A 23,460-nucleotide genomic window follows, 5' to 3' on the forward strand; every position below is an offset into this window, starting at 1 on the left:
CACTGCACCCAGCCTAATTTTTTTTTGATAGTCTCATTTTTTCTAGTGACTTCATTAAAGAATAGGCTAGTTCTTAAGCACCTCAAGTCATCCCACTTGGCATTCCAGTAAGCTAGGAAATGTGTCTGAGAAGTGGGTAAAATGGAAGAGATGGAGAGAAGGGTAGACAATCATAGGATTATAGAAAGAATCCTTTAAACCCGTCTTTGTCCAGAGCTGCTTAGATAACCCTCATTTTTCTGAACTTGTTCTGATCATGTGAGAGGTTTTAATGGGATTCTCATTCCGACGACCAAGATACACATCTTCCAGGTGTATAACTGCTGCATCCTCCAAGCATGTCAGCAAACCTGATCCCTTCCCTTTCAGCAAAAGCCACACTGAAAATCAGTGGGTGCTTCATGCTACTCCTGTAAGAGGAAAATTGCTTACACTTCTAACGATATTCTTCCATGTTTAAGATGTATTTTCAGTTTCCTCAAAATTTGCTTTTAACTGTAATTTTCTCCCCATCCCTAAAGTATCAAACTCAGAACACAGACATTTGCTTATTTGATATTTATTAACTTAGCCTGAAATCATTAACTTAAAGCTTTATGTATGCTTTACTATTATTTGGGGGTAATTTTATAAATTGCCATCTGTATTAAAGATATTTTACTTTTCTGCTTTTTAAATTGTAGCTCTTTGACTGGCATATACAGCTTGATAAATCTCTTCCTGCACCTCTGGGCACCATAGGTGCCTGGCTCTACAGAGCGGAGGTGGCCCTGAGAGAGGAAATAACCATTCAGCAGGTCCATGAGGAAACAGCAAACACGATACAACGGAAACTTGAGCAACATAAGGTAAAAATTCTGATTGGAAAATCTTGCAGCATAACAGCCCTAGTGTGGTCTGGAGAGGAAGCCTAGTTACAACCTGCCCTGGCGGGGACGCCCCAAATATTGGTTCTGCATGACGAGAGATGTCACACCTTCTTAGAGTTCTCTAATTTGATTGTTTCTTTCTTACACTGGTTAATGACAGTTCCAGTAGGTTGATTTCCTGAGAGATTTTCCATACCTGTGTGGTATTTTTTTCATCTGCAGCTATCTTTATTATTTCTGTTGTTACATGTTATTTTTCAAAAGATAAGCATAGATGGTATGCATTTACGTAATAATGTGGCTGGTCATTGGCTCCAGACCTCATTTCTGCCTCCATTCTCAAAGGAAGGCAGGCAAAAGTTCTTATGTCCTGGTGTTGTGGGGTGGGGGTAGAAGGAATGGAGGCTGTAGGAAGTGGTGGGGTTAGGCTTTGATGGTCTCTTAGTCATTTGGGATGTTTTAAAATTAATATATGATCAGTTGTGTATGGTATAATTTCCAATATACTTCCTCTTTTTGTTTTGTGATGTTGCAGGCCTAACTAAAAATGCTGTTTTTCATTAACATCACATTAATGCAATCTTGCATTTTATGCAATTGAATTTGTATACTTAATTTGCTGTAATGTGGTGGGGTATTCCTGCATATGTGAAAAATAGAGATTTCTGCTCCTGACTACACATGGGCAATGTATAGCCCATGTATATTTTCTGCCAAATTATTGATATTTAAAAAAAATTACCCCAAGGAAATACACTGTCCTGTATTCTAGACAAGATCATAAAGCAAATTCACAACAGATTTTATTTTATGCCTCTCTGGGGCTTTACTTTTGGAGCTAGATATACAGAGACACAGAGATGTGATGCCATTGCCGATCTTGGCCATTTCAACTCAACAGACTCAACCTCAGAAAAACTCATCAAACCAGACGGCCACAGCAAGATTTGATGGTCCGCAGAGGCCATCACTCAGGGTCCTGCCTCCATTTCCTGTTGGCCTTTTCTGATACTCAGTGCCTTCAGACACTTTTAAAGTTGCTGATTATCTCTTAGCTCCTCTCCTCCCCCAACCACCAATGCAGACAAACACACACACTGGACTCTCTGTCATCTGGCTTCTCAGATGCAAGCGTCACTTTGGGGTCTTCTTCATCTGTGCAGATACTCACACATAAAAGCTGGGCCTGCTTATCTGTGCCTTAGTGCCCTAAAGTGGGGGCAGCTGTGCTGTAAGGGACCCAGCGTTCAGGCCTCATACGAGATCAAGTCAGAAGAATTTTCCTGAGATTGAATCAGTTTCCTGGGCCATGTCAATTTTGAGACCACCCCAGTATATTAAAAATAGAGGAAAGTGTGAAAACAGTATTACACAAACAATAACATCTTTAACAAATTAGCAATTAAGCATATATAACACACAATAATTTTTTTCATGTAAAACTTAATTTCAACTATTTTATTTTACCTTATCTGGCATTTGTTTATTTATTTATTTTTAAATTTTAAATTCAGGGGGTACATGTGCATGTTTGTTACATGAGTATATTACATAATGGTGGGGATTAGGATTCTAGTGTACCTGTTAGCTACATATGAAACTATTTTAATTGATGTAAATATTTGATACTAAAGAAGTCAATTTAGAATTTTAAATGAAATGTAGAATGTATATTTATTGAGAATTAAATACGTTAATTCAGCAAACAGGCATGGTAGCAAATATTCCTACTATGTGCAGGTTTTCAGCTCCAGGGCAACAGGTGAGGGCACGGACGAGGTCCGGGCATTTGTGGTGCCTCCAATCTAGAGGTCTGAGAAGCATCTACACAATTGTTCTTTATATAATACCTTTAACTTTGACTTAAATGTCCCACCACAGAGAAAATGCCTGACAATGTAACTGCTATTTACTAGTTAATTATAACAGTTTGTAGAAATATTAATTCAAGGCACACTATAGACAGTAATATCTCCTACGGGGGAGTGAGTCCTAAGTTGGCCAATGCACATGCTGTCTGTGTGTTTCAATGGCTATATGATTTCAGGCCCTTCATGAGCCCTTCTAGCTCCTTTGAGAGACAGAGAGAGAGAGAGAGACCCTGTGCCAACCCCCAAGAATGCAGCTAGAACAATTTCTCTGCCAAAGTCTAGTGAACAAAGCATAAAAACCAGAAATGAAGTGGATCAGGGAGAGAGAGAGGGGCAGGAGCTGGAGAAAATGGTTATCTGAGGCAAACAAACAAACAAAAACCCAGAAAGGACTAGACTAAAGAGAAAACCAAGGAATGTAATCAAGAGATAAAGGTAAAAAGCAGAGATAGGGGCTCAGGCCAGGTTCAAGGTGAATATTAGAATGATCTTTTTATTGAGGTAGGAACTTTTACTAGGCCTGGGCATGGGTATTTAAAGTAGCTCATAAAACAATTAAATTGTCAATTTTAAAATCAATTCTCATTTATTGAAAAATATATATTAGGAGCCTATAATAAGCTAAGATTTGAGGGTGAAAAGTTTGAATTATTATTATTGAAATGGAGGCTCATTTTGTCACTCTCAGGCTGGAGTGCAATGGCACGATCTCAGCTCATTGCAACCTCTACTTCCCAGGTTCAAGCGATTCTCCTGCCTCAGCCTCCCATGTAGCTGGGATTTCAGGCATCTGCCACCATGCCTGGCTAATATTTGTATTTTTAGTAAAGATGTGGTTTCACCGTGTTGGCCAGGCTGGCCTTGAACTCCTGACCTCAAGTGATCCGCCTGCCTCAGCCTCCCAAAGTGCTGGGATTACAGGCATGAGCCACCACACCTGGCCAAGTTTGACTTATTAAAACAACTAAAAATTATAAGTTTCCTCAATGGCACTAACTCAGTCTCTCGATTTGACGTTACACCTCTACGCTGGTATATTGGGCTCACTTGGAGATGCCATAAATTGGGAAAATCACAATTGAGGACTCATTGATGTATGATCAAGAATGTTTGGGAATATTGTCTTCCCATCTTGGTCTAAAAAGCAATTCTGATTTTTGTCAAGAAAACTTGAACAGTCTATCAAAGTTACAATGCTTGCTTTTTTTCATTATTCACACCTTTTAAAAAAAAACACAATTTCAACACTTAATGCATAGGCAATGTTTGCAAGTTGGATTCAAATCATTTTTTAAATGCGTGTTTCCAGGAGTTCACTTTGTGAATGGTTCTGCCAATGGTTTTGTTTTACTATTTGTGAAAAATTAACATATATATATAAGAACATATTTATTCTGCAAAACATAGTGTACTGTATTATCTTTTCTATTTTGCAGTTACCCTAATGTTCAGTTATCTAGAAAAACAACAATAACCACAGCCAACTATTATGGAGGACTTAACCATGCTTCCGTCCTAAGTATTTGATTTTTACCAAACACTTAACATGATGGATGTGAGATAGGTATTATTATCCTCTTTTGCTGATGAGGAAAGTGTAGGCAGAGAGGGGTTAAGTGACTTGCCCAAGGTCACATAGCTGATGAGCCAGGTTGTCTTCAGCACTAGGCTTAAAACATGACCACAAAGCTATTGCTTATCGTACTTGTAGAGTGATTATACTGACTAATTTATTATTCTTAGTATTGCTTTGGCAAAGTAAGGCTTTCAGTCATAAGGAATCATGAAAGTAGCCATCAGACTCTGCCACCTGCTACACATCCTTACTGCAGTTACCAAACCTACCTAGGTCACTTTCCCTGCTTTCTTGAAGATTTTATTTCCTGGATAACAATGCATGTCGTAATTCTTAATAACTTCAGTAACCTAGAGATGATCCTCCCAATATTTTAACCTCGCAGGTTCTTGACCTCCTCTTCCCTGAGGATCCTGTCCTACACCCAACGCTAGCCACTCACTCCACAGTCATAGCCTAGAATGCTCATCACCAGTAAATGAGACCCCTCCACAAGCTCTTTGTCAAGTACCTTCCTCTCCAGTCAGACAAGGCTTCATCTCCTCTGTGCCCTATAATCTGTTACCCTACCACCTTTTCACTGTATCCTGTTCTCTTTACCACCTCCCTTTGTGCTCTGCTTAAATGCAATGTAAAAGCCCCACTCGTCCACATCCTCACTTGCCTTGTCCATATTTCACTTTGTTTTACTGTCCTGGTAAAAACACAGTGCCGGTGAAAGTGAGCTCTTTGCCTAGTTCATGCCCACACACACGTAGCTGACTGTGGCTGGAGAAAAACACACCCCCAGGCGCGATGAGTAACCCAAGTGGGCCCTTAATGGTGCCTGGCAATCAGAAGGCATTTCCCGACTCCATTCTTTCTTCATTTCTGGGACAACTATTTCATATCTTGTCTCTTCAAACCTTCCACACCTCCTCCCCATCGTCACTCTTAGCTGATGACATTACTTCCTTTTTCTTTGAGAAAATAGAAGCAATCAGAAAAGAATTTCCACCAGCTCCCACGGCCACATCAACCCACCTACTTGCATCTGTGCCCAAATACGCGCTCTTCACTTCTGTTACTATGGGTGAACCATCTGTGCTCTGGGCCGAGGCCAACCTCTCCATGTGTACATTAGATCCCACCCTCTCTCCAAAAGGTAATTCCTGTCCTTCCTCCCTTCTCTATTTTTTTCTCTTTCTTTCTTTGTTGGTGTTTACTCATCCACATACAAATATGCTGCCATTAACTCATCTTAAAAAGGCTTTTTCTTAGCCCCACTTCCTCTCCCAGCTACTGTCCAATCTTCTTCCTTCCTTTTACAGCAAAGCTCTTTGAGAGAATTGGCTCTTTCTTCTTTCTAAATTCTCTTCTCTCATTCTTTCTAAAATCCATTCCAATCGAGCTTTTATCTTGCCATCTACCATGCGAAGTTTACCAGGCTTTGCCTCATTCCTCACCCAACGGCCAGTTCTCAGTCTTCTTACATCACCTGTTACAAACATTTCACATAGTTGTCCCTTTACCCTTGAAAGACTTTCTTTAGGGCATGGTGGCTGATACTTATAATCCCAGCATGTTGAGAAGCCAAGGCAGGAGGAGCACATGAGTCCAGAAGTTGGAGACCAACCTGGCCAACAAAGCGAGACTCTGTCTCTACAAAAAATAAAAATAAAAAATTAGGCATAGTGGTGCATGCCTGTAGTCCCAGCTACTCGGGAGGCTGAGGTAGGAGGATCGCTTGAGACCAGGAGTTAAAGGCTGCAGTGGGTAAGCTTTAATTGTGCCACTTGTAGTTTCCTTCCTACTCCCCTGGCTGTACCTTTCTGGTCTTCCCTATTCTTTCAACAAGTATTTGTTGAGCTTTCTCAGTTGCAAAGCAGTGTCTTAGGCATTTGTGATACATCTGTAGCAAAACAGACAAAAATCCCTCCCCTTAGATAATTTACCTTCTAGTGAGAGGAGGCAGATAAAAGTAATAAATATAAAAAATAAGTCAATTTAGGTTGGAAAGTAAAAGGACATGGGATATTAGGTGTTGTTGCAATTTTAAATAGGGTTGTCAGTGAAGCCTCATTGAAAAGATGACATCAAACAGGCAAGCATATTCCCTACCTTGAGGTCTTTACCCTTGCCATCCTTCTGGAATGTTCTCATCCCTCAGTCTGAAACATCCTCTTACTGATATTCCCATTATGTTCTTCTTCATCTCTTTAAGGCCTTTACTAAAAGGTCCCCTCTTCATCCACCCTTTTCTGGCCACCTCTTTTGAAATTACAACTTCCCCCAAACTCCCCTTCACCTTTTCCATTTGATGTTTCTCTTTAGCATTTATCATCATCTCAACTGTTACCTGTTTTAATCATTTATCTTATCTTTTGCTTGATTTTCTGCACTATAATGTCAACTCCATAAAAGTGGGAATTATTGATTTTTTTCACTGTTGTCTCCCCATATTCAGGCTCTCAAAATTGCAATTGGGTCAATATTGATAATGCATACTTTCTAAAAATGTGTGCATTTGACTAAGTCTTCAGAATTACTGGCATAAAATTGTTCAAAATATTGTTTTATATATTTTATGGTATTTTCTGTGCCTATAAATATTTCCCCAATATTGTTTCTTTGAACCGCCTCACTTTCCTTAATCACACTTTGGCATTGTTGATTTGCTCTACAATGTTCTAACCTTCTTTTTTCATCCATTTTCTTTCTTTCTTTCTTTCTTTTTTTTTAGATAGGGTCTGGCTCTGTTGCCCAGGCGGGAGTGTAGTGCTGTGGTCATGGCTCACTGCAGCCTCTGCCTCCCAGGATCCAGTGCTCCTTCCACCTTAGCCTCCCGAGTAGGTAGGACTACAGGCATGGGCCACCACACCTGACCAATTTTTGTATTTTTTGGAGAGATAGGGTTTCACCGTGTTGCCCAGGCTGGTCTCAAACTCCTGGGCTCAAGCGATCTGCCCACCCTCCTAAAGTGCTGGAATTACATGCATGAGCCACAGCACCCAGCCCCATTTTTTTTCTCAAAGGAATGACAGTATTTTCATGATATGGCTGCTATGTGAGAAGAGACTGGGTTAGGAATGGAGGCCGGAAGCCAGGGTACCATTTCCATCATCCAGTTAGAGTGCTTTGAATGAGGGAAGTAGCTGTAGAGATGGTGAGAAATGGACAGATTCTGAATACGTTTTGAAGGCAGAACAATTTTCAGCATTAGATACATACTGTGAAAGAAGAAGAGTCATAATGACACTATGATTTGGGGGCTGTGCAACTGAAAAAACAGAGTTTCTATCAATTAAGAATAGGAGACAATGAAGCGGCTTTGGGAGGAAAGATCAGGAATTCAGCTTGGGGCATGTTGAGTCTTTTTCTCATCCAAGAGGATATGTGGAGTAAGCAATAGGTAAGAGAGCTCAGGGAAGAGGTACAGCCTGGAGATAAAAATTCAGAGTCATTGGCATCTAGAGGGATGTTTAAAGCTCTGAGACTGGAGAAATTAAATAAAGAAGTATATACAGAGAAGACAAAGGGACCAAGGACTGATCCTGGAGGGAATCCAGTATTAAGAGATTGAAGAGTAGAAGAACCAGTAAAAGTCTGAAAAGGAGCAACCAGTGAAGTTGGAGGAAATCCAGCTACAGTGTTGTCTTAGAAGCCATGGGAAGCAAACGTATGGAGGATAGGGTATTTTCAGAATTGCCACAGTGATCCTTAAAATGCAGCTGAGATAATTTCACCAATCTGCTCAAAATTCCTAGCTGGCTTCCATTATCAAAACACCACAAGTTCTTATAAAGACCATTCCTGCAGCCCTTTCCCTTCTTCACCCAACAAGCTGCTATGACACTTGCTTCCTTTGCTCTATCTCATTTAGAGAGGCATGTTGATAAACCCCACAGCGATGTTGATAGTTCAGGATCTCCTTACAGTTCTATCAGTTTTTCCTTTATATATTTTGAAGTTTAATGGGCATGCTCAAGTTCAGGAATAATGTATCTTCTAGTAAGTTGAAAGTTTAATCTTTATGCAATTAATTATAGATGGTTTCCAGCTTATAGTGATTCAACTTACAATTTTTGACTTTACAATGGTGCAAAAGCAATATACATTCAGCAATGACATGTGATATGATATTCTTATATGAGATATTCAACATTTTATTATAAAATTTGGCCTTAGATAATTTTGCCAAACTGTAGGCTAATGTGAGTGTTCTGAGCACATTTAATATAGGTGAAGCTAAGCTATAATGTTTGGTTGGTTTAGGTGTATTAAATACATCTTTGACTTCCAATATTTTCAACTTACAAGGAATTTTATTGGGACATAACCCCATCATGAGTCAAGGAGTGTCTGTACTTATAATGCTTCTGTTCTGAAATCCATTTTGTCTGATATTAATACGTTTATATCAGATTTCTCTTAGTATTTGCCTGACATGTGTTCCATTTTATTAATTTTAACCTATCCATGTTCTTAATGATTAGGTGTATCTTTTGTAAAAAGAAGATAGTTCTGTTTTGTTTGTTTGTCCAATCTGATAATCTCTGTCTTTTAACTAGTAAATTTTACTTTATTCACATTTATTTATTATTATTGATATACTTGAATTTGTTTCTAGCATCTGAGTCTTTGCTTTCTAACTGTTCTACTTTTTCTTCTTTTGTACTTTCTTGCTATTTATAAGTTGAATTAAGGAGGTTTTGCTTTTTGTCTCCTTGCTCATTTTTCTTATTCCATGGTTTTGTTTCTACTAGCATGAAAGTTATAAACTCTAGTTGGACAGTATGATTGCCCTCGAAATTTGACCATAGATACTTAACAAAATTGAAAGTTAACCAATATCTTAACCTCCTCTTAATCAATATAAGGAATTATGAATACTTTAACCAAACCACTCTCCTTTTTATCTTACACATTGTGGTCAAGTATTAAATTATTGACATTTTTCCAGCATGATAAGTTTGTTTCTGCTGGTTCTCACTCATGGTGGTTTGTTTCCTATGGTTCATGATCTCTGCTTTCCTCCTATTGTATTTGCATTTGCTAATAACCTGGCCATGTTAGCCCTCATTGAGGGTTCTGACTAAATGGAGGAGATCTCATTTCAGTGTCCTCATCCTGTTCACATTCTAAGACTCAATCTCTCTCAGGAGTGATGTAGATATTTGCCCAGGACAATCTGGATTTTTCTATTTGTTTTTTGCCTACAGGTCTGTGATCCAGTTTTGGGGTCATGTTTTACTAAGAATGGGGGACCTAAAATATTTCATTTACTTCCTATGAACCCAGCAAGGTGAATTAAAATCCTATATTTTGCCCAGCATCTAGCTGTTTTATAGTGAGAAGGCCTTTCAGAGGAGTCAGTGACATCATGCCAACTGATGAAGTTCTTTTTTTTTTTTTTTTTTTTTTTTTGAGACAGTCTTACCCTCTTGCCCAGGCTGGAGTGCAATGGTCTGATCTTGCCTCACTGCACCCTCCACCTCAAGCGATTCTCCTGCCTCAGCTTTCCAAGTTGCTGGGACTACAGCTGCACACCACCATGCCTGGCTAATTTTTTGTTTATTTAGTAGAGACAGGGTTTCACCATGTTGGCCAGGCTGATCTCGAACTCCTGACCTTGTGATCCGCCAGCGTCGGCCACCCAAAGTGCTGGGATTACAGACGTGAGCCACCATGCCCGGCCTAAGAAGTTCTTTTATCATATGTGTGAAAATGTTTTTGTTTGGGTAGCTTGTAAAGACTTTTTCAATATAGTAGATATTTAACAACTGTCACAAATCAGAGCTAGCTAGGGTGATAACTCCAAGTGTGCTCTGCAGTCACTTGGGAAAGTTTCAGCCCAACCATAAGCTACAGCAATGTGTCTGTGTGTGATAAAGGAGGTAGAATGGCTAGAATACTCATCATCAATAGCTGCTCTAAGAACACCTGTTTCTTCTCTCCCCTACTGTGATGAGTTCTTGGCTTCACATAGTACCCTCCCTTAAGGCACACATGACTTGTGAGTATCTCTGCACTTACCTTCAGAGTCAAAGCAGGTCAAAATGTGATCATAGCAAAATAAATCAGGATAGAAATAGTTTGGCCCTAAGGTTTTTCTTTTTCTTTTCTTTTTTTTTTTTTTTTGAGATGGAGTCTCGCTCCATCACCCAGGTTGGAGTGCAGTGGCGCGATCTCGTCTCACTGCAAGCTCCGCCTCCCGGGTTCACCCCATTCTCCTGCCTCAGCCTCTCCGAGTAGCTGGGACTACAGGCGCCTGCCACTGCGCCCGGCTAATTTTTTGTATTTTTAGTAGAGGCGGCGTTTCACCGTGGTCTCGATCTACTGACCTCGTGATCCGCCTGCCTCGGCCTCCCAAAGTGCTGGGATTACAAGCGTGAGCCACCACGCCCGGCTGGCCCTAAGGTTTTTCTACCATGTTAAAATGTCATATGTGGACAAGCATATACAAACCTTAACATTTTAATTTATCATAGAAAAGTCTTCACTTGTCCCACCATCAAGTGTGTCTCTTGATTTTAGGCTGGTTTTGCTACTAATTTCTCTAATTCACTAAATTTTAGTATGAGATAAAAATATTAATTTTAATTATTATTTCGGTGGTCTAATATGTCTTACTTTTTCAATGAGTGACATATTTTTAAGTACTGTATTTATTCTGCAATCAAGACACAAACTAAGCTCTAGAAATTAAGGCATGAATCTCCTTTCACCTAACTTCTTCCTTGCTTGTATGTGAGAAATTGGTGAGGGAGTGTAAAATACATGTACATATTTTTAGAAATTAGTTTGTAAATGATGAAAAACACAGCAAACAAATCAAAGAAGATTCAAATTAACCTAAATAAATGAATGAAACCTGTGGAGTTCTATACTGTCTATAATTAATATTTATTAACATCACATTTAATCTTCTCACTGTGTTACCTATGGGGTATTCCCTGCACTTGTTTGAAATTTTCTAATCAAAAGGATATTTCAAAATATATTGTAATATGATTGACTTACTTTATATGGCAAGCAAATATCACTTTATAATAGTCTGCATGCATTCAAAATAAAATAGCAGTAGAAAGCCTAATCTCTTTTGCCATTAAAGGTTTCAATTTGTCATGCTTAGTTTTAAGCTTTTAAAAACCAACATATCCAAAATCAAGAAAGGCAAAAAATACTAAAATCATTTCATAGCAGTAATTACATTTTCCTTTGTATCATGTGCCTTTAAAACGTCTGAATGCATTGCTGTGCAAGTGTCATGTGTGTTTAAAAGATGCATAATTATTAGATGCAGTTCCAGCATAGTGTTTTAAGTACAAGCACCCAGCTCCTGTTCAAGGTAAGAGCCTTTGACAGGCACCAAGCTGCCTCTGAATGTGGCAGCGGGATCAGATTGTTGAATACATTGACTCATCGGTACAGGCTGGAAATTATGCTTCTTAGCCCTCTGTGAAACATGTTTTTCATTTTTTATTTTTTTTTAAACTGTATCTTAGGATCTGCTTCAAAACACAGATGCCCACAAAAGAGCATTCCATGAAATCTACCGGACCAGGTCTGTTAACGGGATTCCAGTGCCACCTGATCAATTAGAGGACATGGCTGAGAGGTAAGAGGATATCTGCATTTAAATGAAGTCTCTTTTTAAAACGCTAGGTGGATGCTTTTTATATTTCTTTTATTTTTTCATGATTTTTTTTTTAACAGAGGCGCCTACCTTTGGTAAATAGAAAGTGGGCTCCCATAAGACATGCTAAGAATGCCACCATTCTAATGTATTATTAACTGAAAAGAGTGAACCTGAATTTATCTACAGCCTGGAAATCACAGAAATGGTTTCTTCAGAGGCTGTATTTTTGTTCAGTACTGTAAGGAACATTATGTAATATTGCAAAAACAGCTTATAAAAGAAACAGACGAGAGATGTGTTGGCAGGGGAAAGAACTAAATCGAAGACTTCAATCATTCATGTTTCGCTTTTAAATCCAGAGTTAGAAAAGGAATCAGATCTCCAGAAAATGATCAGCCAGAGTTAGAAGAGCTTGTGGCTGCATTCTATTTAAGGCTGACATGTAACAGGTTAAGTAAGCATCAGTTCTGTTACTATTAGTTACATACTATAAATTCTCCCTGTTTTATTTCTAGGTTTCATTTTGTTTCCTCCACATCAGAGCTACACCTAATGAAAATGGAATTTTTAGAATTAAAGTACCGTCTGCTCTCACTGCTGGTTCTTGCAGAGTCAAAGCTGAAGTCTTGGATCATTAAGTACGGGAGGAGAGAGTCAGTGGAGCAGCTTCTACAAAACTACGTGGTGAGTCCCCGGTGCTTTGACAGAGAATTCCGATGAGCCATGGATTTAGCAACACAGTGCAGTTTCTTTGATGTTGTTATTTTAATTCTTGAATTTAAGCATAAAGATAGCGTGTGTTAAATGGGTTAGATATAAGTTTATGAGCTTTTCAGAATTATCTGAAATCTAAACCTATTTCTTTGGAATTTGATTATTTAAAATCCCCTAGTTCAGTTTAGTTTAATGCTTTGCTTCATTAATCATATGGGACCATCCTGACTGGCTTTATTAATTTTTTAAAAAACTTTTTGTATTGCATGCCCACATTTTTTATTGGAGGTCACCATTTCAACTACATTAAAATACTTAAAGATTACCTTCATGTCTTTTAAAATTCAACTGTGACTAGTTTAGAACCATTCTCAAGTGTCCAAATGGGAACTACCTATTTTTTTAGATTGTGTCCACTGGGTCTTTTTTTATCGTAATTCCCTGGGCTTCATTGCCCCTTGTGTGCACCCTGGAAGAGTAACATTTTGTCTATGAATCTCTGTACCAACTTAATTTTTAAAGATTATCTCATATTTTGGGCTATCAATATAGATAATTCTATGTTTACTAGAATCATAGACCTGCATTGATGAAAGAATTTGTTTGCTCTGTAACTAGCAGTTTTCACTTACATGTAATTAGTGTATTATAGTTACTAAAGACAGATTATTTCTTAGTTAATTAAACATGCCCCTCCTACAAATTAATTTTCCATGCAAATTTGCTCATAAAATTAATAGATTATCTTAGTCTTGTACTGTTTCATTTATGTTTAAACACAAATACTATGATAAATCAATGAACTTTTAAAATATAAACCCATTTATAACTTGATTAGTCACAGGGACTCTATAACATGTTCTGCTTGAAATACTTATTGAAACCATATTTTCACTGAAGCATCTTAGAACCATAATCTATTTTGCTACATTTTAATTTCATTTTCTGTGATGAGTGAACAACATACAGTTGAGAAAAAAAATGATTTAACTGCTTTACAGTAAAATCTTTCCCTAGATTTACTAAAATTGTCTAGGAAACATTTGTTCCAAAATGCAAAATCCGTTATGTTCCTTTATTCATTTTTAGTTATTTTGGAAACTTATGAAAAACTTGATTTTAAGCTTCAAGCAATTACATTAGTTCTTCAAATATGAAATACAAATATGCATGTATATTTTCAGATTTAGTCATGCCAATTGATACCCTCTCAGCCCAGTAGTTATTTATACCAGACACAGTCTTTGTTCTGGATATTTCAGAACAGCAAATCAGATTTAAACAGCTAATAAGACTATTCCACCAGGTTAATGTTCCAACACAATGATGTTAATAATTCTCTTTTTCTCAAATGATATGTGAATAAAGAATTATTAATGATAAAAACGTTAGTACTTGCTGCCTACTTCATCAAGTTCACTCAACCACCAATTCCAAACTGCCTTGTAACTTTCACAACTATTCATACAATTGCTGATTATCCCACATACGTAGCATGCTTTAATGAACATTTCCTAGTACTCTCATCTGCTACTGAAGAATACCTACTTATCACTCGTGTTTCTTTTCCGTGAAGGGTTTTAAGGTAATTTTGTTTAATAGTTTTGATAACCGTGGAGTATGGAGCATTTCCCACATGCTAAGTGTTTTACATGCATCATTTTTCATCTCAGTGATGGCCCTGCAGGCTGGGGGTTTCACATTGTTTTAGATACCAAGGAGCCAGTGCAGAAGCACTGAGGCTCCATAGGCTCAAGTCACTTGCTCCTGGCGGCACATGCTCCAGGTGGTAAATTGTGGAATCAGAAATTGAATCCATATCTTTCCAAATCAAAAGCCCTTGAGCTTAAGTGCTGAATATCACAATCTAAAAAAAATTGTAAAAAAAATTTTTAACTTAAAAGACCAAATAATTGATATGATATCCTATGTGTTAGTGATCTAAAGAATGTAATTCACATAAATATCAGTTCGATTTAATATTGGTCCATACGTGACAATATTTTACACTTACATACCTGTAAGTGTACCGTGAAAGCCTCATAGTTGCTGTTATTTATGTATGAGGCAGCATGGTTGTAGTGGTGGGGAACTGATGAAGTGCAGATACCAGCCACTAGAAATGTGTTTGGTCATGGTTTAGCTACTGAGCACCCATGTGTCTGTGAATAACTTAATTTCTAGAAGGCTTAGTCTTTCCCAGATGTCTAATAATGATAATGATTATGATAATAATAATAATAATAAAAAAATGGTAGGAATTTTTCTAGGGAACAAAGACTGACATATACTGTTTTTATTCTATGTTAACACCTCATAGAGCCTCTCTTATCCTTTTAGAGTGTTATGGAAAATCATTCATTTTAGAACAGGCTATTTCAAAGAGGCTGAAGACTTTCAAATAAAAATCACAAATCACCAAAGTCAGTTTTGTAAGTGCAATTCTTTCCTTGGTTTACACCCCCCACACTCCCCCAAAAAAGGGCTGGGGGCAGCAGCTCACACACACCTGTAATCCCAGCACTTTGGGAGGCTTAGGCTGAAGAGTCACTTGAGGCCAGGAGTTTGAGACCAGCCCGGGAAACATAGTGAGACTCTGTCTCTACAAAAAATTTTAAAAATTTAGCCTGGGTCATGGTGTGCACCTGTAGTTTCATCCACTCAAGAGGCTGAGGCAGGAGGATGGCTTGAGCCCTGGAGTTCACGGCTGCAGTGAGCTATGATCTGGCTACTTCACTTCAGCCTGAGCTACAGAGTGAGACCCTATTTCAAAAAATAAAAATAAATAAAGTATTATAATAAGCCACATGCTTCTACATCATCTAATAACCAAAGTAATATTTGGGCCATAAAGTTTCCATAATTATATTTTCCTTACTCATAATTCTCAATTCAGACTTATCCATCCTGCAAAAAACAAAGAATACTCTTTTTAAGTGTTAGAGAAAGAGAATGTACATCCTAGCTCAGATATGCAGCCACTGAGTGCTTAAAGAATTCTTGGAAAATACTTCACCAATCCTTTCTGTCATTAATTTAGGCCACATGCCATTGGTAAGTGATTGCATGCTGTAATGCAAACCAAAAGGTAATTGGTTTAGTCCTTGCTGTCAGAATTGTTGACAATGACCAAAACATGTGCTTCCATTTCACCATGGAAAAAAGCGGCTAATATTTCAATCTTTCACATGAAAGAAAAAAAAAGAGCTCTTGAAATTGTGGACTGTGTGAATGCAACATAATGTGAATATTCATTTTATTATTTATAATTATATTTTAATGTAAATAGTCTTGATAAACCTCTCCTCGATGTTAATTTTAAATATCTCGAATAATCTGGCATAGTTTCATTCAAGTGAAATTGATGAGCTTCATATTTATTATATTTACACTCATCTTGTGAAAGTAGAAATGCAGTCACTAACACTAAATTTAAATACCAAAAATAAGTATGCCACTTACTTTTCTTGAAGCACCATCAACTTTAAAAGTCCCCTGACTAAAATGGCTTATTTGTTGAACTTGTGATCCAAGTTTCAACCTTATTTTGAAAGAAATAAATGAATCTTGTTATTATTATTTTAAATATGCATTTGTATTTACTTTTCTATTTTTCTGACAGGTGTGTCTAAATAGCTTACAGTAAAATGGAGATTTAGCAGTTCTGCTAAAGTGATTCGATAGATAAAATAATCCATATTGCTAAATGCATTTACTCCATATTCAGAAAAAAGGACCAAATTAAATGCACCAATACAAATTTAAAATAAACAATAGATATCTTTCTTTAAAAATTAATCATCCAGTCTTCCTAATAGCCAAATTCAAAAATACATTAATGAGTGTCTACAGCATTTATAAAACATTCTTTCTGAAAACATTCTCCCCTCTTTCCTGCCTCATGGACCAGAAATTAAATTGGAAATAAGCTTTTCTCACTTGTTCATTTTTAATTATTTTGTAAACTTCTCTAGCAAAAGCATATTTAAGTCTTCCTGTGCACCACATGCACTATTTCCCATTTCTTTGACACTTAGAAAAATTGTTTTGCTATTAGCTTCTTGAAATTTGTACCGATACTAAATGCAGATTCTTTTCTAAACTTTGCCAAACATAATTATTTCTTCAATTTCTTATGCGGTATCTTGAACATTAGGTATAATTTTCCATTTTTGATCAAATAATGAATTGCTTGTTTAGTTAAATTATTCAAAATTTAAATTCTAGTAAATTATTCTTTTCTCAACTGGGTTGTAATAAGAAGATATAAGGCTAAATAGTGAATTAATCAGAATACTATTGTCTGACTTTATTCTCAAACAAATAAAATAAAGCCAATTAAAGTTATTGAATGTAGTATTCATCATGGAACCTCTCATTCCAGCTCACAGCTTTCTCTATTCATTTTATCCCTGAAGAATAGTTAATTTATAAGTAAATGCTTTATAAACATAAAATGATATGAAATATGTTATAGATACAATTTTTAAAATGTTATCTCAAAACATGATAGTTATCAATAAAAATCCAGAGATTTCTATGAAATTGCTGTATGAATAATGTTTCCTCTGCACACAAGTGTCTTACATCTCTATACTAAGCATTCATCAGCATGCTATACAAGAATTCAGCTGGTTTTTGAAGGCTAATTTTGTATTTATGACAGTGACATTTATCAAGTATTTTAATAGATTCAAATCATAGGAATTCATTATACTTTTGCAAGAAATTAAAGAGCCTTTGGTGATATGTTCTTAACTGTAATTGCATTAATTTTCTACTTTCAAGAAGTAATAACAATCTTTGAAACGCACATTATTTTTTATATTCCTAAAAGTGAACAATAATAAAATTTACCTAAAGACTTTTTTGTATATTCTCAATTTTATAGTATTCACTTGCCAGTAGTGATTCTATTATATATATATATATAAATTACAAATAGATATATAAACATGTCTTACTGCAATTTTTCTATAATAGGTCATTGAAATGTGAAATAATAATAATTGAAATTCTATTATTACATAATAGAATATGTAATTATTTCCAATTTTTCTACTTACTTTTTATTTTAAGGGAAGCATTTGTGCACTGTGTCATTTATTTATAATCTGGAGTTCCTCAGAGCAGTCATTCACCAGGATTAATGTTCAAAGAGCAACAGAATTTCCACAGCTGAAACACAGTGGGACACTTTAAAATGTTCTGCTAAATTTAGTGCTTTCTAAATGTTAGACCCAAGTTCTCTGTAGAAATTTTTGTCTCTTCAAATAGCAAACCCTTGGTTGGTGAAGAAAGAGAATATTTTCTCAGTCCCGTGCTGAGTTAGAATCAAAAGCGTGGAATCAATTTATGTGTTCAGAATGATCTTAGGTAATTTGTAGCAGTGGAATTAATTTTATATTTTCAAGAAGAGCAAGATTAACAAATTTGGGTAAACTATGCTTATAGCTATACTGAAGAAAATTGACTTTGGCATTCTACATGAGCCTGTTTGCTATCTTCTAACCATTCCTCCTTTTCTAGTCTTTTATAGAAAACAGCAAGTTCTTTGAACAATATGAAGTGACATACCAGATCTTGAAACAGACAGCTGAGATGTATGTCAAAGCAGATGGTTCAGGTAAAACATACTACAGAATTTGTTGCAACGTAGACTGCAGTAGAATTTAGAGCCTGCAGGTTTCTATCTGATCAGATCATTCTTTCTCTCCGTGAAATTTTTGAGTGACCTTGCCATTGGCCAGGAGAACACATACTGGATTCAGTTCCTTTGGCTTTGTACAATGCCTAACCTGCATAATCATTCTCTCTCTCTCTCTCTCTCTCTCTCTGTGTGTGTGTGTGTGTGTGTGTGTGTGTGTGTGTTCTTCTAAGAGAGAACAAAATAAGCATTTATTTTCTAAATTGCATCTAAGGATTAAAGGCAAAAGCATAGAATAAGTTGAGTATTAACAATCAAGTAAATGAGAAATTAATTAGTGTAAAGACACAATTTGTAAAATACATTTGTTTTCCATTTGTAATTATGTCTGTCATATTTGTTGGAAATGAACTCTGGCATTTGTGATGGGTACTATTGCACACCAATGTATAAGACCATAGTAAAAAAAGGTATGGAGGATTTAAAATGTAAGATAAGGGTTGTAATTGGTTTTATCTGTTTCAGTGGAAGAAGCTGAGAATGTGATGAAATTCATGAATGAAACCACTGCTCAGTGGAGGAATCTCTCAGTAGAAGTCAGGAGTGTGAGGAGCATGCTGGAAGAAGTGATCTCTAACTGGGATCGCTATGGCAATACAGTGGCTAGTCTGCAAGCCTGGCTAGAGGATGCTGAGAAAATGCTCAATCAATCAGAAAATGCCAAAAAGGTAAGATCGGTTCATGCAAAAAGAAAAGACATTTGATGTATGTAAAAATGAGAGACTTTTACAGCGTAGCTCACTAGGGGGTCTCATATATTTACAAGTGTCACTCAAGAATGTTGACGTTGCCTGAAAAGTTGCACTTTCAGGTTAGCAATAGACCAATAAATACACTACTTAATAGAAGCTGATGGAGGGTTCAGTAAATCCAATGGGCAGCAAAGGGGAGGGCACTATATTACCCTGAAGTCTGTCTACGAAGGGGAGTGTCTAGGGCCCCAGCCTTCATGGATTTCCTGATTTAAGAGAGGATGAAAACAACTTTGGTTTGTTTTCACATAGTGCTGAAACACATACTACTGAATCTGTGTGCTAGCATACACCACTTGAACAGCTGGACCAGGACATTTGTATCTCGTTAGATACTCTGTTTTGGATTTTATCAACCCTCAAGCAAGGGTCTCATTCTGGGTAGGAGTGATTTCTTTTTTGGCCAGTTATAAGTGTGTATGTGTGTGTGCCTGTGAGAGTTACTGTTTTATGTTAATGTCACTTATATGTAAATATCACATGAAAATGGACCGTTTTCTGCTTATATACTTCCTAATGGGAGCTGGCATTTTTACATGGAAAATCAATTTATCTAAGTGATACTAAAAATGCATGCATTAGAATTACCACATGCCATCCAAGATTGGTTCATCTATTATTGTTTGGACAAGTAGATGTATCACTTTTAAATGTTTTACCATCCTATACTTCATGTAGATCAACTATTCTTGTGTAGCTGAGGGAGGCAATAACTATGTACCCATACAGATTTTGGCTTTTCTGATTAGACTGGCAGTGCCCTAGTAGATGTCATATGTGTTAATTTGATCCAAAGAAATATAACCACCAGAAACAGAAGTGTTCTAATCTATTTATATATGTAGGAAGTCCTCCCACACAAGGCTTACGAAATGGATTTTGAATTATCTTTGGTATCCTTGTTTTTCACTGTGATATGTGTTGTGTGTGTGCGTGTGCACACATACGCTTTATTTAAAATGAGTTGGAAACTGTTTCATTGCCAAGAGGGAACCCTTAAATAAATAAGAAAGTGTGTTATTGTACTAAGTGCTCTTGACTCAGATATTTAATTTAAAATTTTTTTCTTTGATGGTTTATCTCCACGATTGCTAATTATCTTAATGTACTACACTGAAATTTAAAAATCAAAAGTAACAGGTCAAAAAGAAATTATTAAAGAAAGCTATTCTTTCTTTAAAAAGGAATAAAAGCCCCAACTTTACCACCACACGATCTGTGCATGTAACAAAATTGCACTCATACTCCATCAATTTATACAAATAAAAAAGGAAGCTATATATTTCCCTAATGTATTATGCCTTTCATATGACTCCGGCACTGGTATTTACTAGCCTGAAAGTTATGCACAGGTCTCTTACACTTACAGAAATTCAGCTTTTTAATCTGCAAAACAGAAATAACAGAAAGTGGTCATCATGTTTTGTTTTGTCTTCAGCAAATGATATGGCACAATTATTCTTATAAAAAAGACACTCAGTATCTCTAGCTCACATTTTGAAACTTTTTGTGAAAAATGTGCATTTTTAAAGAGATTTATGACTTATCTTAAAATTCACATGAATGTTAAAACAAAAATATTTTTCCTATTTAGTCACTTTCATATCAGTCACTGATAGTTGGTTTATGGTTTACAATATTGTGCATTATTTATTGTTTAGGATTTTTTTCGAAATTTACCTCATTGGATTCAGCAGCATACTGCCATGAACGATGCTGGCAATTTTCTAATTGAAACCTGTGATGAGATGGTTTCCCGTGACCTGAAGCAGCAATTACTGTTGCTAAATGGGCGGTGGAGGGAGTTGTTTATGGAAGTCAAGCAAGTATGTCTTTCAAATCTATATACACCTCAACGTGTATGTGTTACAAATGTGATAAGTAGTCTGTTTAGAGAGAATTCTATTTTTAGAGCACAGGTTTATTAAGGCAAAGCATAGATATGTTTAAACCCGGTGTGTTTTATGGTTGATTATTCATTCTTTTCCATGTGTAATGGAGGAACATTACAGAAATGCATTAGTTTGATTAAGGATTATGTTGACATATGGAGCCTGCTTATATGGAATGACTCTCGTTTCAAATCATGTTTCTTCATTTTTATGCTAGTTTCTTTTTGTCTTTCAAACTAATTGGACTTACTTCAAATTTATCTAAAATGAGAATCAAAGATTAGAGTCTTTCTTACCAGATAACAATTCCAGAGAATATGTGAAAGTGAAAGTTGTGGTTCCAGTGGTCGCAGCTAAATTTGGCTTTCACGATGTTCCCTCCTCCCTTTCCTTAACAGTATGCTCAAGCTGATGAGATGGACAGAATGAAGAAGGAATACACAGACTGTGTTGTTACCCTGTCTGCTTTTGCAACGGAAGCCCATAAGAAACTTTCTGAACCCTTAGAAGTCTCTTTTATGAATGTCAAGTTATTAATTCAAGACTTGGAGGTGAGGGGTTTCTGAATCAAAACGAAAAGCCTACTCTGTTGTGAGAGGAAAGATCAGCAAGTTTATTCAGATCATTGCAAAAGCTGTTTCTGTGTCTCCTGGGCATCATTTTGACATGTCTGTATGTCCCAATTTGCACCTGTCAGAAAAAATATATTGAACGTAAAAAAGACATGTCTTGATCATATAAAGTAACTTCAAATTGTTTTTCAGTTTGGAGATTTTTTTTTCTACAACCAAGTTATAAAGTATTAGGAAAAAACAGGAGACATCTATAGATAGCACCTGCACCTAAATACTTTCAATAATAAAGGATTTATTGCATGAACTGTGGTACTTGCATATTTTGAATAGCCTGCAGCTGTCAAAAATGAAGTAGTGGAAGAATTTTTAATGACATGGTAAGATTTTGCAATATATTGTTACATGAGAAAAGCAAACAACAGTATCGTTCTTTTGTCTTCGTAAAAATTTTAAAATGGGTGTAAACACAGGGAAAAAAAACTTGATGTGTAGATAAGATGTTGGCTTTGGTTTTTACTGTGGGAGAAGACTATAAGTAATTTAAATTGTCATTATCCTAATATTTCTAATTTATAAGTTTATATAATGGCAATGTGTTACTTTTTTTTTTTAAAGAAAACCAGTCTAATTTTTAAAGTCAGAATTGCCCCACATTTTAAATATACATTTACATTTTATTTTATATTTCCATACTACATTAACATGGGATTTGTTTTGGAAAGTACAAAGATTATTTCAGCTAATCTTGATGTTTTGGTCACTTTTAAAGGAAAGTTTTATTAACTATATAATATTACCAATATTTATTAGTAATGAAGGGAAGCAAAAACTGGAATCGTCGAAAGTTTAGTGTAAGTATTGGATTTTATACAGTGCATATTGATTTTTGTTCTGCCTTCTGTGGAATCCTGAAGTTAAGAGGAAATGTGTCATGTGTGAATCTGGCTGTTTCAATGATTCATGCAGGATATTGAGCAGAGGGTGCCTGTGATGGATGCCCAATTCAAGATAATTACAAAGACAGCACACCTCATTACCAAAGAAAGCCCCCAAGAAGAAGGAAAAGAAATGTTTGCAACCATGTCAAAGCTCAAAGAGCAGCTAACCAAGGTGCGAAAATAATTTAATGCACAATAGGCTGTGTGACACCAACAGTGCCTTCGGCTTGCTTGCTACCTCCTCCCCATGGGCAAAGTGTTTACTTATTAACAATGCTTTTGTTTCTAATTGGGATTCTTGGTTTAGTAACTTTGTCATGAATTAAAAAAAATAAGACTATGATGCTGATACCAACTATTACCTCTGTTAATTTAGAAGTATTATAGCTATATTTTAATAGAAAGTTAGATACTTTTGGGGAACAGTTACATGTGATAAAACCAAGAGAGGGAAAGAGAGATAAAGAGAAAAAAGAGATGAGGAGGAGGAAGAAGAGGGGATCATAAATGTAAATGAGAATTTATTAAGATTTGTTTGATATATCTCCACTCCAAACTTATTTGTGCAATTTTCTGCAAGCGTAGCCACAAAGCCATGGAAATTCTGCCCTCCTCATCTCATGGAGCTCACTTAGGCTTAGAATACATACATTTAGGCCAGGTGCGGTGGCTCATGCCTGTAATCCCAGCACTTTGGGAGGCCGAGGCGAGCGGATCACGAGGTCAGGAGTTCGAGACCAGCCTGACCAACATGATGAAACATCGTCTCTACTTAAAAATACAAAAATTAGCTGGGCATGGTGTTGTGCACCTATGATCCCAGCTACTCAGGAGGCTGAGGCAGGAGAATCACTTGAACGCAGGAGGCAGAGTTTGCAGTGAGCCCAGATCACACCATTTCACTCCAGCCTAGGTGACAGAGTGAGACTCTGTCTCAAAAAAAAA

At 36.5% G+C, this 23,460-nt stretch overlaps 1 protein-coding gene across 1 annotated transcript in view; it reads left to right on the plus strand.

The window, feature by feature from the left end:
* The window catches only part of LOC116463154 (nesprin-1-like), a 532,795-nt gene that overhangs the window by 159,249 nt on the left and 350,086 nt on the right, over positions 1 to 23,460 (plus strand). The window contains exons 14-21 of the mRNA XM_058434482.1: positions 684 to 848; positions 11,804 to 11,916; positions 12,453 to 12,621; positions 18,181 to 18,277; positions 18,824 to 19,026; positions 20,772 to 20,936; positions 21,401 to 21,553; positions 22,544 to 22,687. Of these exons, the coding sequence (XP_058290465.1) occupies positions 684 to 848; positions 11,804 to 11,916; positions 12,453 to 12,621; positions 18,181 to 18,277; positions 18,824 to 19,026; positions 20,772 to 20,936; positions 21,401 to 21,553; positions 22,544 to 22,687 (1,209 nt within the window). The remainder of the gene's footprint in view (positions 1 to 683; positions 849 to 11,803; positions 11,917 to 12,452; positions 12,622 to 18,180; positions 18,278 to 18,823; positions 19,027 to 20,771; positions 20,937 to 21,400; positions 21,554 to 22,543; positions 22,688 to 23,460) is intronic.

This window comes from Hylobates moloch, unplaced genomic scaffold, assembly GCF_009828535.3.
Source record: "Hylobates moloch isolate HMO894 unplaced genomic scaffold, HMol_V3 SCAFFOLD_28, whole genome shotgun sequence".
Taxonomy (NCBI): domain Eukaryota; kingdom Metazoa; phylum Chordata; class Mammalia; order Primates; family Hylobatidae; genus Hylobates; species Hylobates moloch.